General features: G+C 35.0%; 2 protein-coding genes across 2 annotated transcripts; one reads left to right on the plus strand and one right to left on the minus strand.

Annotated features, from left to right (window-relative positions):
• Positions 1-121: 121 nt before the first annotated feature.
• Positions 122-11,168, plus strand: LOC114189541 (coiled-coil domain-containing protein SCD2-like). The gene is made up of 17 exons (XM_028078128.1): positions 122-539; positions 625-785; positions 987-1,062; positions 1,192-1,233; positions 1,300-1,362; positions 1,763-1,812; positions 1,899-1,926; positions 2,101-2,175; positions 2,247-2,357; positions 2,442-2,502; positions 2,976-3,092; positions 3,235-3,356; positions 3,443-3,512; positions 9,266-9,307; positions 9,418-9,458; positions 9,781-9,907; positions 10,939-11,168. The coding sequence occupies exons 1-17, from the start codon at positions 231-233 to the stop codon at positions 11,046-11,048; spliced, it is 1,605 nt and encodes a 534-aa protein (XP_027933929.1). The 5' UTR covers positions 122-230; the 3' UTR covers positions 11,049-11,168.
• Positions 11,169-14,606: 3,438 nt separating this feature from the next.
• On the minus strand, positions 14,607-19,341 carry LOC114191751 (trihelix transcription factor ASR3-like). The gene is made up of 2 exons (XM_028081126.1): positions 18,324-19,341; positions 14,607-15,135 (listed from the first exon to the last, which is right to left on the minus strand). The coding sequence occupies exons 1-2, from the start codon at positions 19,087-19,089 to the stop codon at positions 14,852-14,854; spliced, it is 1,050 nt and encodes a 349-aa protein (XP_027936927.1). The 5' UTR covers positions 19,090-19,341; the 3' UTR covers positions 14,607-14,851.

The raw sequence follows: 19,341 nt of genomic DNA on the forward strand, positions 1-19,341 counted from the left end.
TATTATATTTTCTGTAATTTTAGTTGAATAATAATTATAATGTAATAAGGAAATGGAGGAAAATGATATAAAATTAGTAACGGTTATTGAATTTTAAAAGGAAAAAGAAAAAGAGTGGACCAAAATGGTGAGTGACAAGCATTGACATTGAAGCAGTACTGGTAGAAGTACTGACCGACTAACCAGGAGTGAACAGGCATCAATTTGCAAAGGGTAAAGGGAAAAGGGAGATGGAGCGGAAATGGAGCAGTGAATCTGGGAATGTGATGTCGTCGCCATCACACTCACGTAATGGTCATTCTCGTTCTTCCTCCCTCACCCTTACTGCAACTGGAATTTCAACCGTCAAAAGGACTCAGAATGTTGCTGCCAAAGCCGCTGCTCAGCGCCTCGCCCAGGTCATGGCTTCTCAGACTGCCGACGACGACGACGACGACGTCGACGATCTAGGTTTCCGCTACACTGCTCCCCCACCTCTATCTCTCTCCAGGAACTCTGCTAAGTCCACTGCCGCTCTCAGATCGCCATCTCCTGCCGCGGTCCGATTCTTCCCATTCCACTCTACATTTATCCCATCCATCATTAACTAACTTCCTTTCCTTATTCGCCTCCTAACTTAATCAGGTACCTCGAAACCTCCAGGAAGAATCAACGTATCTTCGCGCAGCAGCAGCAGCAGCACCGACTCCACCTGCTACTAACAGACCACCGCTAAGCCTCAAGATTCCAGCTCCTGTTCCTTCCTTAGACTCTCCCATCCATAATAATAAGCCCAAAGATAAAAGGTAAATTCTCATTCCCTTCGCATTTCTTTCCCTTTACGTCATATCTTATTCTATAACTAATAGATCCATACAATGCGTACCCCTTCCCACATTGTTTTCCCATATTGCTGCTTCCGTTTATGTGTGTGAATGTGTATAATAATGCATGCCTGTCCACCCCCTAAACTACAATTACAATTCAGGATTCCATTAAATTTACAGGTTTCCGTTTGATACTGGACTCGTTCTACCAAAAGATTCAGGACATCAGCGTGAGGCTTCTGTACTTCGCGATGAGGTTAATTACCTTTTTTGCCAAATTTTGTTTTCCTGTTTCTGACTTTCAATGAAACAGAATTCAACGTGTTACTTTCCGAGGCCCACGCCCTTCTAAATTCACTTAAACAAATCTCTGCTCTACCTGCAGGTTGATATGCTGCAGGAAGAAAATGAAAGTATTCTAGACAAGGTACTACGGTCGACTTTGTTTTGAACTCACATCATTCGTAAGTATTCAAGCGTTTCTACCATGCAGCTTAGACTAGAGGAAGAGAGATGCAAGGAATCAGAGGCCAGAGTTAGGGAGCTTGAGAAGCAGGTGCTGGCATTTTTTTTTAATTCTTAGTATGCAGTACTCTAGTTTCCGCACTTGATAATGGCCTTCTGAGTTGATTGTTGTCTCCTTTTTCAAGGTTGATACATTAAGAGTCCCTAATTCATACTTGCTTATTATCCTGCTTCTGATTAAGAATTCCCTATTGCTTTTGATTTCAGATTCTGTCTATTGTTTAGCATAAATCATCATTTTTACCTCGCTGGATTGGGTTGTATTAGTGCACCTAGTGGTTATTTTTATGAGTTTCTCTCTAGTTAATTGAGCTTTCCTTTTTAGTTTTGAAATTTTATTACTTGGCTTAGATATTTATCTTTATACATGAGTGTATGTGTCAACGAAATTTCTTTCATGTGCAGTTTTTAATTTTCATCTGACTTTGTAGGTTGCTTCCCTCGGAGAAGGTGTATCTTTGGAAGCCAAACTCTTGAGCAGGTATGTGAGATAAAGTTAAAACTGTTGCAAATGGCTTTTCATTCGCTTAGTACGGTGTATGACATTCCCTTATTACTGAATTGCAGAAAGGAAGCAGCATTGCGTCAAAGAGAGGTAGTGTGGTGGTAATAAATTGAACTGTGGAGCTGCATGTTGTACAAACACTGAACATAGTTGATTTATGCATCAAGGGGAATCAATATATTGTTTAGCAAAATAGTTTGGTATTCCATTTCTTGCTTAATCCACTTGTGAAAAATGCTTTCAGCAAAGCTTTTTATTTCACAGGCTGCACTTAAGAATGCCAAAGGCTCAAAGGATGGAGTTGATAAAGAAATCACATCTCTACAGGCTGAAATTGAGGTGAATATGCCATTTTTTAACATTCTCAACACAGGCTGCTATATATGTTTAATTTTTTTCTTCTGAAACAGAATGCAAAAGTTGAGACTGAGGCTGTAATGAGACAGCTTAATGGAGCTGAATCTGAAGTAAAAGCTCTTCGATCAATGACTCAAAGAATGATATTAACTCAAAAAGAAATGGTACATATTTCCACAGTAGTAGGAGTCCATTGGTATTTATTAATTACTTAGAAAACTTGTTATATATAATTATTTTCTTGTCAGGAAGAAGTTGTTCTAAAGAGGTGTTGGCTTGCTCGTTATTGGGGTTTAGCTGCAAAATATGGTACGCTACTGTCTGTTTTAACTTTTTCTTTTCTTTTCTTTTGGGAGAAGCATTATTGTATTTCTTGTGGACATGACTAATCGATCATTTTATTATCAATTGGTTCTATATGTCAATCACTTTTGACAGAACCTGAATATGCTTTCTCAGTTCTTTATTATAGTTCTTTCAGCATTTATGTATGTTAGTATTATCATTAATCAGTAGAGTGATGTTAAGTTAACAAATTGGTATGTAGCTACAAAATAAACCAAACTGGTGATATATCGTCCTTTTTTTGTTTTTCTTCTGGTGAGAGGCAAAAACATCTCAGCTGCACTGGAATACATTACTGAAGCTTTTAATACGAGTTTTATAATTTTTGTATGATTGCATGCATATAGAATTATACTTTGTCTATATATCAAGTTTGAATTCAGCTGATCTAGATAAGTGAATAATTCCATGTAGTGTAACTTCTTCCATGGTTATAGGCATCTGTGCAGATGTTGCAGTTTCGAAGTACGAACTTTGGTCATCCTTAGCCCCTCTTCCATTTGAGGTCGTTGTTTCTGCTGGACAAAAGGCAAAGGAGGAATGCTGGGAAAAAGGCATGAAATAAAGATTTGGACTGTACAGTTCATATTAGTTTGGCTGCATAGTAGGGCAAATCCATGCTCTATGTTATATTTTTTCTTACAGTGATGATTTTCATTATGTGAATTCCAGATTATTGTTATGATTTTTAAACAGATGATGATGCAATCGAGAAGAGGAGCAAACTTGTTCCTGACTTAAATGATCTTACTGGAGAAGGAAATATTGAAAGTATGCTTTCTGTTGAAATGGGACTAAAAGAGCTTGCTTCTTTAAAGGTTTTCAGAAATATTTTAAATGACTTAAATATTTTGTTATGGGAAATTCAGTCATCTAAGTAATTTTTGTCACGTTTCTCTATGAGGTTGAGGATGCAATTGTGCAAGCATTAGCTCAACAGCGGCGTCCAAATTCTGCTCGACAATTAGTCTCAGGTATGTATTGTTACTGTTATCATTATTTCCTGTGCTTACATAGCTTGAATGATAGATTGAAGAAAGGCATATTAAAACCCACTCAAACACATTTTGTTGAAAGTATTAACACAAGTTAGCTCTTAAATAATGTCATTATCTTAAGAAACTTGTAAAACATTAGATTGACATATTTGGTATCATCATGAACACTCTTAATAAACTTTCCACATTGGTTTTAGAAAAAGAGGGAAGAAATAGACAAATATTCAACAAACCTTACATTTATTCTTCAAAAGACAACCATATCACACAAGTACAGTCATCAATTAATCTCACAAACCACATAGCCCCGTGTGTAGAGTCATTAATAGATCACCACACATAAGAATGCACAAGGTCAAAAGTGCAAGACTTTTATTGCGACGGGGAGGAAATGTTGCAATAAAATTGACAAATATCATAGTGAAAAGACTTAACTGACTGATTTGAAATGTAGAAATAAGGACTTAGCATGGTGAAGTTTCAGAGTTTGCTTGTTGAATAGAAGACAACACCTTTTTGCTAGTACACCATCAATCTTCTTACTCTTCACGAAGTAGCACCTACTCTACTCTTGAGCAGGTCCTACAAGACACAATGAAAACGGAAAATGGTCAATACAATATTCAAATTTTGTGTGAGCTAGTGTATAGAGATAAGATTGCTGGTCAATTGGGGAACATGTAAAACTTTGTGCAAGGATTGGGATGACTAGAGTTTCAGAAAATCATAAGAACCATAACAAAATCAGGAATACTATTTGGGAAAATATTGATCTGCTGCTAATAAAAGCTTTATATTTACAGCACAATATTTATAAGAAACTGTAACATATAATTATATAGTAATTATTGAAATATAACATTTAATTAAATACTATGACAGCCTAACAGAAAGATTTGTGTTGTACAATTGTAATTTCTAATTAAAAATAATTATCACAACATAAAGGGTATGGAATTCCGCAATTTGCCAAAAAATAGCTAATGTCATTGTTCAGCCATAGTGTTGGTTAAGATATCAACCTCTTTAAGAGCTGCAGAAATATACGGAAGAGGTGTAACTTGGCTAGCTAAGGCTTCTCTTATATAATGATAGTCTATTTCTATATATTTGGTGCATTGATGAAACATGAGATTTGTTGCAATTTGAGTGGAACTTGCATTATCAACATAAAGAATAGGATCAGATAGAGAAGCAAAACCTCCACTAAAAGATTGTGCGACCACATTCTCAAAACATGTAGATGACATAGCAAAATACCTAGATTCAGTGGAAGATTTGTATTTTGTTTCTTACATTCCCATGAAATATGCGTCTCCTAAAAAAAACTACCACCATGCAGTAGAATTTGGCAACAAACCCAATCAACACCATTGTAAGCCTAGGTTGTAAGGATTTCCTCGAAGGAAAAAATCCTGCACATCATGGTGAGGAGTAAGCTATTCAAGGAAGACTGGTTGCAAAAGCTGGGGCCAGGATAAAAGAAAAGAATTCAAGAAGAAAATAATGAATACAAAGTAAGGATAACAAAAAGAAAGATTAAGGAGCTTGTGGAGGTGCTAATAAAATCCAGTCAGTTACATAATTAGCTTAGAGAATTGATTGTTCTTGGGTGGAAATTTGGTGACTTGGAGAAATAAGAAACAAAATGTTGTACTACGGTCTAGTGTAGGGGCTGAATTCCGAGTTGTGTCACATGGGGTTTATGAATTACTATGGTTGAGATTCTAGATGATCTTAAAGTGGCATGTGAAGAGCCTATGATTATTTTTGTGATAATAAGTCAACTATTAGGATTGGTCACAATCTAGTTCAACATGATAGGATCAAACACATAGATAGATCTACACTTTATTAAAGAGAAACTGGATATTGGCTTTGTCACTACTTATGTCCCATTTGGGCTTCAGTTAACAAATTTGTTCACCAAAGGTCTTTCCAGCGAATGATATCATGTTCTCACATGCAACTGGGAATGATAGATCCATTCACCATCTTGAGGAGTGTTGTTAGTATGATATTAAGCGTATTACTACAAGTTGTTAGAAGATTTTAGAGATCTCTCTATAATTATTAGTGTAGGGCTAGAGTTCTATATATATTGAGATTGAGGTACTGTTTCAAATCAATCAATTGAATAAAATTCTTCTTTCTTTCATATTGATCCTTTCAAGTCATTCTTTCCTTTATATGTTGTCTCTTTAATTCTCAACCTTGTTCGTATATACAATTGCTTTGTTTATATGATCATGTTCTTGAGTTGTTTCAATATGGGTTTCAAACCCATTTTCATGTTCATTTGTTCTTTAGGATTTTCTATGATCCAATTGGTTGAATCATCTTCATAGATCATTCTAGGACAACCTATGGAGAAAAATAATCTCCCGTTAGTTTGCCTTTGGTTCTTGAACCTAGTGTGATGGATTCTGCATTCCATATGGGGTTCATTGCATTGGTGACCATGCAAGGAAGCAAATGACGTAACGTACAAAAACAAGATGAGGACACTGAGGGGAGGATGTGCTTTGGATGACTGATGTACATGTCACGAGATCTTAGGATGATGTCAAGTAGATGAGGCTTCCTACTAAACTTTGATAAAGCATAGGACAGTAGATCTGTATCATCTTTATGATATTGCATGTTAACTTTCAAAGAGTACCTATTGGATCAACACTAGTCAAACTTGCCAAGATTAGTACTTGAATATATTTTTGTTGGTTCAGAAAAACATCAGGCTGCTGATGTAATTATACTCTAAAAAATAGGTTAGATTCCCACTATATTTAAAAGTGGCATGAACCATACTTTAAAGCTTAGTAGTCAGTCTTGTCAACCACATAAAGTAGAATGAGAGCTATCCCCTTGGTATTTGTGAAAGAAGAAAGAATAATTGTTCTGGCTGTGTAAAAGAGAAGTTAAGAGATGTTCTGCAAAATTTCTTTAACCAATCTTGAGGCGCTTGTTTAAGTCCATACAAAGAGCACCTTAGTTTACACACATCATGAGGAGAAGAACTAGGCATGCCAAAATGAAGCTTCATATATATATATTTATTCTTTGAGATCACCATTATGAAAAACATTACATTCATTTTATACAGTTTCCAAGGTTGAGAAGTAGTAATAACTAGAGTGGTTTGGATCATGGTCGATTTGGCAACTGGACTAAATGTCTCTTCAAAATTTATACCCACATTTATGTGTAGAGGTATTAGACAAGCTCTGTAGCAGTCCAAAGTACCATTAAGTGAAGCTTCATAGAGAAAACCCAGTTATCTCCGACTAGGGTGACATTGGGACGACAAAGGGCAATGTCCCAAGTGTGATTTTCTTCAAGTGCCTCAAGTTCTTCTTGGATTACCTTTCTCCAACACTCTTTCTGCAACATGTTTAAAACATGAATATGAATAGAAGATGAGGTAGTCAACAAAGATGTAGGAAAAGAAAAACCATATAGATTAGGTGGTCTAGAAGGTCAGCTAAACGATAGAGGAAATGCTATGGAAGAATCTAGTATTGGATCGTAGTCTTGGAGGGCTCCAAAGTTATGACAAATCTTTCAACTACAAAATCAGGTTTAAATCATTCCAGTGGTTTAATTTAGAAGAAAATTGAGGCAACAAAGATATTGATAAAGATGGTGGTTCTGCATATGATGGAATGAAGTACGATTTTTCAAAGAAAATAACATTTATAGATATTCTTATACAACACATGAATCATAACAAGCAGAATCTTTTTAAGAATTAGAAAAGAAAATTTAATAGATTGAGCCCTAAGGTTCACAAATCAAACACAACCAAATGTATAAAATTATAAAATGAAGGAGAATGGCCATACAATTTATACAAGGGAGATATATTATCCAAAATTATCAAATGAACAGTTGTAGAAAGGGCTTCACATGATGAGGAATTGAACATTCAAGTAAAGAGTTCTTATCATACTAAGAAGATAACAATTCTATCTCTCAACAACATGGTTTTTGTTCCTGTGTTCAAGGATAGGAATGCTAAGAGATGATTCCTCTGTCTTGAAGAAATATTTGAAATTTATAAGGCATACATTCTCCACCAGAATCAGGTTTTTAAAATTTTTGTATGTGTACAAAATTGAGTTTGAACATAAGTTACAAACCTTATAAAAGAGGAGCACACTTTTTTGCCTCATATAGAAGAAAATAAATCCACTTAAAGTTATTGTAAATAATCCATAAACGTGGAGAAAATAGTTGTAATGTGCATAGGAAATAATAGGTATAGCGCCCCAAACATTACTTACCACGAATGATATCAAAACAATGAGTTGCAACATTTGGAAAAGGTGGGGCTTTACTTTTTCTATGTTCGTACATCATGCAATCAAAAGAAACACAAAGGGAAAAATGGATATTTACTCCCCAACAGTCTAGATTTTTACAAACATGAGAATTTGGATAATCTTAACTCTTATGCCACTCTTCATTTCCAAGTTGAACGTCAATACGAATAAGAGAAAATAAAGGCAAAGAAGGAGAACATGTAGACGAAGATATTGAATAGGAAATAGTCATCCAATTTTAGGGTCCTTCATAATTTTTTTCCTGGATACTTGATCCTGCACAACACAACTAGAAGAAGAAAACCGGGCATTACAATTATAATCAACCAATTTCCCTACAGAAATAGAGTTTGTGGAAAGATCAGGAGAAACAAAAACTATAGTTAAAGGAGAAATCTTGCTGGCAGCGTTGATAGGCAGGTAATTGCCATCAGCTGTAAGAATTTTTTGAATTCTATCATATTTCCAATCATTGGAAACAAGGTTATTGTGTTGGCCATAAGGTTTGAAGCTTTTGGAATAAAAAATATCTAGGTTGAGAAAATTGGGAAAATTTCAAGATCTAAATTCACATTTTAAGATGGTAATAGAGTCCCTCCTTAATCCGTTAAAAGATGGTCATCCACCATGCTATTCATGTACCAATAGAGCTGGACATGACGGGGTGTATTGGGAAAAACCCAAGTTCCACATTGGATAGAGATAGTACCAAAATACAATATATAAGTGGGGGAAACCCCCACCTTGTAAATTTTGTTGGATTAAATTGGGCCTAAACCCATGTTCTAAGAAAGAATAATAAATTGAATTACCTAAGAGTCCACAATCACAAAAAGACAGAGAGCATCATCTTCTGTACCATTCCAGGGTGAGGGTGTTTGGGTTTAGCAAAGGTATAGAAATTGGCAAGAAAGTAGTACTAGAGACACCCATTGTATGCAACTCCTTGTTTAATTCCATGTAGTGTGGGGCAGACAGAAATAATGTATAGTAGTACTAGCGGTAATTATTACCAGTTTATGTCTCAGCCATTAGAAGAACACAGGGTTGTTGTCAAGGAAATTCTCGTTGTTGTTGTTCTCTTGGTTCTCACTTCTTGTGAGCTCATGGGGTATTGGTGTATAGTTTTGCTCCTGTTATAAATAAACCTTTCTTTTCTGTTAAGTTTTGACTACCGTCCTCTGTAACTAATCTTGTTACAGATTGAATTAGGATCAGGTGCATTCTATCCGAGTCTCTCTAGAGTAGTTATATAGCTAATTTCATCATTCTTGTACTTTGGTTTTTTATTTTCCTATAATATAATGCAGTTTCTTTTTATTCTATTTACAAACATTAAATCTGTCATATTAAAATTCGGCATTCTTATGTACTAATAACATTCTGTACATTTTTTACCATTGCCAGATATTAAATCACCGGGGGACCCTAAGTTTATAGAAGCCTTTGGTAAGTTTTCTCCCACCGAGTATTAGCTGAAATAGCTATGCATTGTCCCTTTTGTGCAAAAATGAAGATGACATGTTAAAGCTATGCTAAATATCTTGGTTTTTATGTAGAATTGAGTCCAGAGGAGTCTGAGGATGTTCTTTTCAAGGAGGTATTCTGTTCTCTTATGAACTATTTATGCTCTTTATCACATTAGCAGCTTCTTGGAATGTTTGTATATTACACTGTATTTATTTCTTCTCTATAAGAAGGCATGCTTTTCTAGATTCTGGATTACACCATTCTTTGGTTTTAATTTTTGTAGCATGTACTTTTTAATGATTCACCTCCTCATAATGTTAGTGGCTTGCATTTAGTTTGGATCTGTAAGCAGTGATGACATTTACTCTCACGGTTCTCTGTTTTACTAGAAATGTGTGCTTTGTATTAGTGAAACATGCTGCCTTATATGTGAATTTACTCTTCGTGGACAGGCTTGGCTGACATATTTTTGGAGAAGAGCCAAGGTTCATGGTATAGAGGAGGACATAGCCAAAGAACGTCTTCAGTTTTGGATTGGTCGGAGTGGGCATTCACCTACATCACATGATGCTGTTGATGGTAGCGCTTAGCATTTTTGTTTTAATTAATTACTACGTAGTACACGTGGATGTTTCAATCCAGTATTTTACTATTTGGTTTCTGATGGGCAAAAATCTCATGCACATTGAAAATTATCACTGGTAGAAATAGCAAAAGAGAGCAATTTAACATGGCTTGATAGCTCTTGCCTTCGTCCACGGGAATATCTTAAAAGTATTTATTATCTCAAATAGGATTACAAGTTTTGTGGATTAACTTCAGAGTACCCTTCTCATTACAAGACCCGATTTTCGGGTTGGGTGATATGTTCTTTCTTTACATGACCCTTTAATACAGGAAAGGACCATGACTTCGTTCATTAATGACACTAGTGAGTTTTACTTATCCAACCGATTTACTTACCCCTCCTTATGGTAGTGGAGTTCTCCAAGAGTTAAGGACATTCCAATAGCTTTTGATATGTTCCTCTAAATTTCCGACCACTTTACATTAGTTTGGAAATTTGAATTGTTCTATAGTTTCGTAGAAAATTGTCCTGTTATTGTCACCGGTAACATATTTCTTGAGTCAATGCCTGCTACTAATCACCTTTAACCATGGTAGATGTAGTTGAATTACACTTCTTACATGCAACAACTCTCAGCTGGTAGGCCTAGAGTCTAGATTGGTTAATGACAAGGTAGGGAGAGTCTTTTTTTTTTTTGTATGTTTATAATGGAGCGTGCTTATTTCGGACACATCATTACACTTCAAAATGCTTCATTGTGCTTGAAATTTTGATGTATTGCAATTCCAATGGTCTGTCTAGGGTTTTTTCGTGTCCCATACCATGAACCAAAACCATAGCTAACTGTTCCTTTCTCGTGCCTTATGCTTTTTATAATTATTTTTCGTGCCTTTTCTCCTATTGTGTCAGTCTTCTCGTAAGCACATAATGGATATGCTTTAGTTTTTCCTCCATTGACAACGTTGGCTAAGGGATCAATTCTTGCTTAGTATTATTGAGAAAATTAGCTCTCTATTACTTACGTGGATTTTTCAAATTCCAGTTGAGCAAGGACTTTCTGAGCTGAGGAAACTGGGGATTGAACATCGACTATGGGAGGCATCCAGAAAGGAAGTTGACCAGGACTTAACTATTGCACGAAAGTGGACTTAACTTTAAATGTGTGCTTAATTTGCTTGAGAGATTTGCTGATTTATGCATATGAATTGTGAATTTTATCTTCTGGAGAGTGTCACCTTTCATTATGTTTAAATGAGTTTATTCTTGCTGTTAGCTCCAGGTATAGTGACTGATTAAATTTAGGAACGGATGAAGTCATCGCTCTCCTTTTCCACCTTTGACGGCATAATTAACAGTTATAACCTGTCAGAATAATAATCATAGAAAACCTCATCTATAGGTGAAGGGTATTAGAAAAGAATACGTCAGAAAGGTAAGAAAGATGTAAACATGAAACTGATATTATATCTTAGTTCACTTACCTAAAAGCCTAGAATTCTAGTAACAAATCAAGAAAAGAGCATGAAGTGAATGCTTTACAAATCATATATCCTACACTGCCACCACTTCTGCACAAGCTTTTCTATCTAACACAGCTTCCTGTTGTTTCTCCTCACTTAGACTTAGACAGACAACGTAGTAGAAGAAAAGGGTGGTTGGTTAATGGTTGGGTTATCAACCATTTTTCCGCTTTTTTCACCTTCCATTCCTTTTCGTAACCTATTATGGAAGCACACCTCGGCGCTGGTGATTTCATTTTAGTTTACCAAAACTTATTATTTCTTAAAATTCATTTATTGAAGAATTCTAGACCCTTTTCGAAAACTTTTCCCACAATAATATATCTCATTGGGAGGTCATTTAACTGGGCTACTGGAATAGTTAAAGATTAATTTCTGATTATCCACTTTTGAAGAAAGAATGCATTATGGTTATCCTAAAAAGGTCAAACCATATTTACCAAGGGAGGATGATGGTAATTTGAATTTCACCAAAATAAAATTTACTAAATACCATAAACTAATAATATTTTAGTCATATTTATTTTATTTTTAAGATTTCTTTATAATAAAAACATTAATTTGACAACTTGAATAACAGCCTATTAAAATATTATTGTTAGGTAACTCTTAAAATATCATCACTTAGATAATTTATTATCATCATTATTCTTATTATAATTATTTATTATCAATCTTATTATTGTAGTTATCAAGATATAGAAGATGACAATTTTAGAAATGATAGGTTTAAAAACGGTGAGACTCGATTATTTTAATATTAAAAGGTTTTAGTATGAATAGAATTGTTATAAATAAGTTTCATTATTTTAAAATACATTATAGCTCTAGAAATCACTTTTTTTTAGTTATTTGACTTTTCTTTAAGAGTTCTTCTTCTTTACTTGTTTGTTTGAAGATCATAGACTGCTAGGGTGATCCTCTTGGCAAGTTCTTCCATTCTGTCGGATCAGTTTCTTCAACTGTGTAAGTTGAACATCTGTTCATTTTCTTGTGGGTTTTCTCTATTCTAACTTGCATGTGACTCTTCTTTGGTTGAATGTGAGGTTTTAACATTCTTTATGAATCTCTACTAGTCAATGATCATAATGATATGTCCTGATCATTCTTATGTTGTTCTTTGGTACAAATAGAGAATCCTATAGAGCTAAAGGTGTTTTGGTATTCTTAACATAGTTTGGGTCTTCTGAGCTTTTTGGTGAGGTAAGGAAAGTTAGGTTAACTAAGTTTTGACATGATTAAATGATTGCATGTGTGATTTGCTACTGAATTGTTTTAAAGAAATGATTATGGTTGTTATTTGTATGGTGAATTGAAGAACGAATTTGGTAAGGAAGTAATTGGCCTAAATTGATACATTTAACCACTGTTTTAGTGGGGACTCTCCCACTCTCTTCTGACTATTCATATATTATTTTATCCGACCTAGTTTCTACTACCATAATTGTGGATGTCAACGGGGCGGGTAGGGTATGTGTAGTAGTTCCCCCGTACCCTACCCACTGGATAAATATCCGTCCCGTATCTGTACCCATATCCGTCGGGTATCCGTTATGCGGGTATCCGCCTATTTTTTTCATACCCGCGGGTATCCACGGGTACCCACGGGTATTTATAAAATTATTTATAAAATAAATATTTAATCATAGATTCAAACAAAATAAAATAAAATACATCATTGTCATAAATTTTAAATAATGTTCAAATAAACTCAAGTTCATACAAGTCCAAATAATTATAAAAGTAGATATAAAATGACGTTCAACACAATGAAAATTTTTTAATTAGTGTTTTGATAAAAAAGTTCACTTTCTCCAATTGATTCCTAAAAAATAAACAAATAATAAACCTTAATTGTCACATGCCAAGTATTCTTATTTTGATTTCATCATTTGACAAAAAGCATACCATAAACGTCATTGTCTATATAGGATTTGATGTATATGTCCAATTTCAAATAAAGGAAAGAGAAGAATGTCAAGGGGTGTACTTAAAAGAAAACAATATACCAATACTTTTGAAGTTTGAAAAATGAAGACATAAGACTAGATGTGCAACTTAAAAAAAATTAGGCCAAAATATTTTTTACTAATATATATATATATATATATATATATATATATATATATATGAGAGTACTTTTGTGAATTAAAGATTAGCGGGTACGGGTATCCACGGGTACGGATACTATGATACCCGTACCCGCGCCGTTAATATGCGGGTATCAAAAATATCCATACCCACAGGTAGCGAGTATCCATTTTTAATATCCGTTTTCTACTCGTTGCGGGTTTTATCCGCGGATACCCGCGGGTACGGATTTTTTTGACATCCCTAACCATAATATTATTTTAAAAGATGATTTTCCCAAAATAAATGATTACTTCTCCATATAGACAATAAGCACATGTTTAAAAACTATTCCCAGTAAAAGGAAAAATATAAAATATTGACCTTTGCTCACCATAATTCTATAAATAAGAAAAGTTGGAAACTAGTTACTAATTAAATAAAGCAAATTGCAACTTCTACACTATTATATATATAAAAAAAATACAATATTTGATAACCTTTAATATTATATTTTAGTTGAATAATTTTACCTTTTAATAAATAATAAATTATTTACTTCGTTATTTAAGAAAACAAATAATTAAATAAACTTTCTTTATTTCAAAATAATTAAACAATTTTTTTTAAATAAAAACTTCACAATCTTTTTAATACTATTTTTGAAAAACAAAATGTATTTCAAATTATATAATTTTTTTAATTGGCTACTTTTAAAAATAATAAAATTATATATATTTTAATGTAATTTCTCTTTTTAAGAATAATAACCACTACTTTTTTTAATATTATTTTAAATTATATTAACTTGCTTACCAATTCGTCCCACGAATTTGGGGTTTATATGATCTGCGTATAAACCAAGGTTAGATGTGTGCTCTAATGCAGCCGAAAATGGTCCATAGAGAGGCGCTTGTGGCACCTTATGCTCTTCATGATGATGATCATCTTCTAAACTCAAAAGTTTGTTGAGAGATACCCCAGCAAATAGAAAACAATACCTAGACAAAGATGGCCAAGTATTAAAGAAGACCCTGTGAACCATAGGAACAAATAAATTATGAACCATTAATGAAAATAAAAATGAATCTAAATATGAAATGTCGTCCACTGAGAAAGATTGGTATAACGTCATGTATATTAACATAGCAGTAAGAGAGAGAGGAGCGGTAATCCAAATGTGTGTGTAAAATACTAAAATGGCAGTAATAAACCACAAAAATAATGGCATATCCAAAAAGGAAAACAAGGGGAGAACAAGTGTGGCAGTCATCTTCTAGATGACATCCTGTGATAAATAACAGTAACCCCAATTATCTACAGGACTTAAACTGTTATGTACACTGTATTATGATTGCTCTTGCCCTATAATTTATCAGCGATTCTCCCTAGAGCATCTGCAAGCTTATCAAGCACAGCAACCAAATTACTACCATGGATTTTTCGCTGCTCACGATCCAACTGGAAATTTATATTCTGCGCTTCAAGTTGAGCACTTAGCATCTTGCCATTTCTTTCTAAGACATCAATTAAATGGATTTGCAAAGTTTCCTCCCCCCCATCAGTTGCTAATCGCTTCCTTTTCCGCTCTCCTTGAGAGGTAGAACCCATTTCTGGATTTGGAGTAGACTGTTTCTCGTTAGTCACACCTACGGAAAAAGAGAACGTTTAAACAAATTAAATGTATAGTCAAACATCAGTTAAATCCTCATTGTTATCATTGTTAAACCAGTACCTTTATTTGTAAGTTTATTATAAGAAGCTAAAGCTAAAAGGTTTAAAATCACACAATCGGTGCTTGTGGCTTGGAGGCAGTTATCTGATCATCTTACGCTATTTCACGGAGCTCAAGGACTTTACTAATTATGAATGGCATGCCTCTGAAACATTAACAGTTCAAGAGTTACTTGTATCATATGAGGCATGTAAAAAATTTGAACCTTTCAAAAAATTGTTCGGCAGAATTTAATATCCAATGACTTGTGGAGGTGCGAAGGAGTTATAAAGTAGTGTTACTTGTGTGATTATACAAGTTGACATCATTTACCTATGCGTGACAAACCTTGATTTAATTCATACTGTACATATGCATGATTTATATTCCAGCTTTCCCAAAAACAAATTCTCAACCATTTTGAGTAAGCAATCACACGTTGGATGATTATCCCCAAAAAAGTGAACACGAGTAAATGATACTTAGCACAAGCAATAATTAAATATTGACATTATTGTGATAGAAGTGTTATGTATCAAAACCTTGCATACTCGTCTGTATTGAATTATTGAAATTCCAAATTCAGAAATAGGAAGCTGATAAGCAACAAATCAACTCTATTATAAGGCTGTTGAATCATGGCATTTGAACTGTTATGTTTTTTAGTAGAAAGGCTTGTGCTCTGACTATCAGCTAAGACTAGTAGTGAGTTTTCAATCTAACGATTGGTATCATAGTTAAATTGCTGAGAGATTGTTGCAAGATATATCAATTGTCCTGTGACATAAGTCATTTGGGTAAAGTGGAATCGAATCGAGGCACTCGATTGTTATGTCCTTAAATAGAAAGAATTGAACCTTAACTATCAAGTATAATTGTTGACTTAGTCATAAACACTCAATCCAACGGTAGCAAGCTACGGCGCATGAATTTTAGATGATTGATTCAAGGTCTAACTAAAAGCCCCATGTTCATTATATTTTGGAGACAAAGTAAAGTTCATTGAAGTAACTTCCATGTTGTTGGGTTTGTCATTAAGTGCGGTATAACTTACTTAAACATGCATTAGTCATTAGAATTAGAGCCCCCACGTCAAAATTGGTTAAGTGAGAAAGTTGTCCTAAGAACTACAGATACAAGCCTAACAAATCAAATATTAAGACTGTCTTAAAAAAAAACATTAAGTACTTCAAAGAAGAAGAAAAATAGATAGCAAGATGAATTATAAACTTCTACAAGTTAAAATCAACTTATACATCAGTTTTGAAAAAAGAAAAAAAAAACTAGATGAGGAAACTTCTAAAGAAGTTAAAATGAATTAAAGATGACTTGTGGAAAAGTTGGAAACATTTAAGGTTTTCATTTTCTTCTATAAATAATTTATTAAAAAAATTCTCCAAACACAGTTGTAATTTAACTAAACATAATTCCACAACTAAATGCTAATACAAACAATATCATTTGAGTCTTAAATATTAAGAAGATACATGTGATTTTCAATCAATTATGACGTACATTATGAACTCTGCAAGTTTGCGAATGGATATTCTCATTTGAAAATGACTTAATTTCAGTGTTAGTCTCATACTTGAATCTATGTGTGACTTTGGTTCTCTATTTATTTTAATTGCTCACATTTAGTCATCATTGTTTTTAGGCCAAGTCTCTCTTCAAAATTTCTATTCAATAATTAACCGAAATGCATGGCATTTATTTCCAGTGGCAATGTTTTGATTCCCCTGTTTTCATCTCCTTTCCTACATATTTCAGATATCCAAATCACTTCTCTCAAAAACACCAACAACATCGTGGGAGTTCTAAGGTTAACTTAGTGGTAAAGTTGTAAGAGACGTGAGAGAGGTTGTAGGTTCAACTCTCTCTACTAACATTGCGATCTAAGAAAAACAACATTGAGTCCATCTTCACCATCAAGCATCAAATTCCACCACTTCAGAACATGTCCTGGAAATTGTCAGTTAACTTCCCAATTGATACAAGTTGGTCTGAAACAGATTGGTATTTAACTTCCCCATGGATGCAAATTGGTCAAAAATATAGTTATGGATGGGGCTCAAAAGCATCTCAATGTCCTTTTCCTTGTCAAGGTTCTTGTTGCGCTTTTTACCATGTCGGAGATCTTGTCAGTAGCAATGCTGACAATGCTAACCGCAAACCACCAAGCTGGTGCTTTGACATTAAGGAGCGGTTTGTAGGATGAGATTAATCTAAGGGCTACAAATTTTGGTGAATGGTAGACTATCTATCATGTTCATGACTAGAATTCATCTAAAATTTGTAGACTATCTATCATGTTAGAAGTGGATTTTAAGTCTAACTCAACCCCAGTGAGGATTACACACACTTATATATTGTGAATTGACCTTATCTCTAGTCGATAAGTTTTAAACCTAACTCAACCCCACAAAATCGACTTGTAAGGTGAGGATTGTGCACACTTATATATTATGAATTGATCCTCTAGTTGATGTGGGACTTCCAACACAACTACAACTAATGAACTTAGCTATCTCATTTAGCTTCTCCAGTGCATCAATTGATTTGAACTTACGAAAGAAACTCAGTTCATTTTACATTCTTATTTTATTATCTTCCAAATGCTTATGGAGGATATCAATCAAACAAGTCTAAAAGTCAGCTATTCTAAAATAAGCTTAGATTTCACTATTTAAGTTGTCTGCGTGAAAAATAAGCTGATTGAAAACTAGGGAGAGAAAAAATGATTCCTATACTAAACCAAAAGTATATTTAAGCCTTTAGGAAATCACAAGCAATAATACAAATGTGATAAAGCAGTTGTGAAAGCTGTGTGGCATTATATTGATATTACCTTCCCCTTGGCATCCACGGAGGAGTGGTTGATATTGCTTTTATGTAAAGGAGAAGAAAAGATGCAGGCAATGGTCCAGACAGCAATCAAACATTGTGACGTGCTTATAGTTTTTCCATGTTTATAAGAAAAAGACAAGACAAGAAGCGAGCAAGCAAGTATAGAAGATAGATGACAAAGTGGCAAAAGCAAGATAGTAGAGTATAAGTGGAGTGCAAAAGGAATAAAATCACGTACGAGAAATTAGAAAACATGGAATGGAATAAAATTTGAACCTGATATAGGAATGGGAGCAGGGAAGACCCTGTTGGAGGGCGGAAAAATGTCCTTCTTATCAGGACTGGCAGAGACTTCATCTTGTTCGAAATCTGAAAACAAACCATCCTCAACAGGCGCGATCCGATTACTATCGTAGAGGTGAGGCTCCTCAGGCTCAGCAGGGACAGAGGCTGAGGAAGGGGCAGGTGTATACCCTCTTTTGGTGTCCATGTCCATGCGCATGTCCTTGCAAACAGTTACTGTCATTGAAGGAGGCGATGAAAGAGCGAGAGCCAACGCCGGAGCTTGGGAGCCTGAATCGAGAATATCATAGACCTCCTTGTCAAAAAATCCGGGCAATTTCCGGTCTCTCCTTAAATCGTTTCTCATGACCCAAAAGGAATCCGACTCCTCTCTTATCTGAGATTCCCATTCTTTGATCTTCTTGTAGTCTCCGGCCAAATTGCTCCACCTTTTCCGGCACTGAACCGGACCTCTGTTGACTCCATGCTTTCTGCAGTAAGAAGAAACCGATGCCCATTTGGGCTCCACCTGACCCGACCCTAATGGCAATCCGGCCGTGCGGCCCCTCCTGAACTTGTTCTCAGCGTCTCTCTTTCCCTGTATCAGAACCAGAATTTCTTGCCTCGTCCACCGAGGCAGTCTCGGCGCTTTCCCTCCCTCGTCTCCACCTTCCCCCCGAACATCCACGCCGTCAACTGGGTTCGGATTCCTACTCGTATTCGTATTCTGACCCAGCGACAATTCCTGCTCTAAAGCCATCAACTGGGCCTACCCTTTTTTCTTTTTCTTCGGCACGTGACTCCTTTTCGGATGTCCGTTACGCCGTTTGGAGAGTGGGTCACCTCATCTCTCTCCGTAACTAAGCACCAAGAGTCACAGAAATGGAGGAGAGAGGCGTGTTGATTTTGCGGCTTTTCAGACTGCAGGAGTATTTGTTTGTTGTTTGTAACTGGGTTTTCAATCTTTATGTGCCTCTATACTACACTAAACAAACAGCTTATTCACCCTTAA

This window comes from Vigna unguiculata, chromosome 7 (genome assembly GCF_004118075.2).
Source record: "Vigna unguiculata cultivar IT97K-499-35 chromosome 7, ASM411807v1, whole genome shotgun sequence".
NCBI lineage: Eukaryota > Viridiplantae > Streptophyta > Magnoliopsida > Fabales > Fabaceae > Vigna > Vigna unguiculata.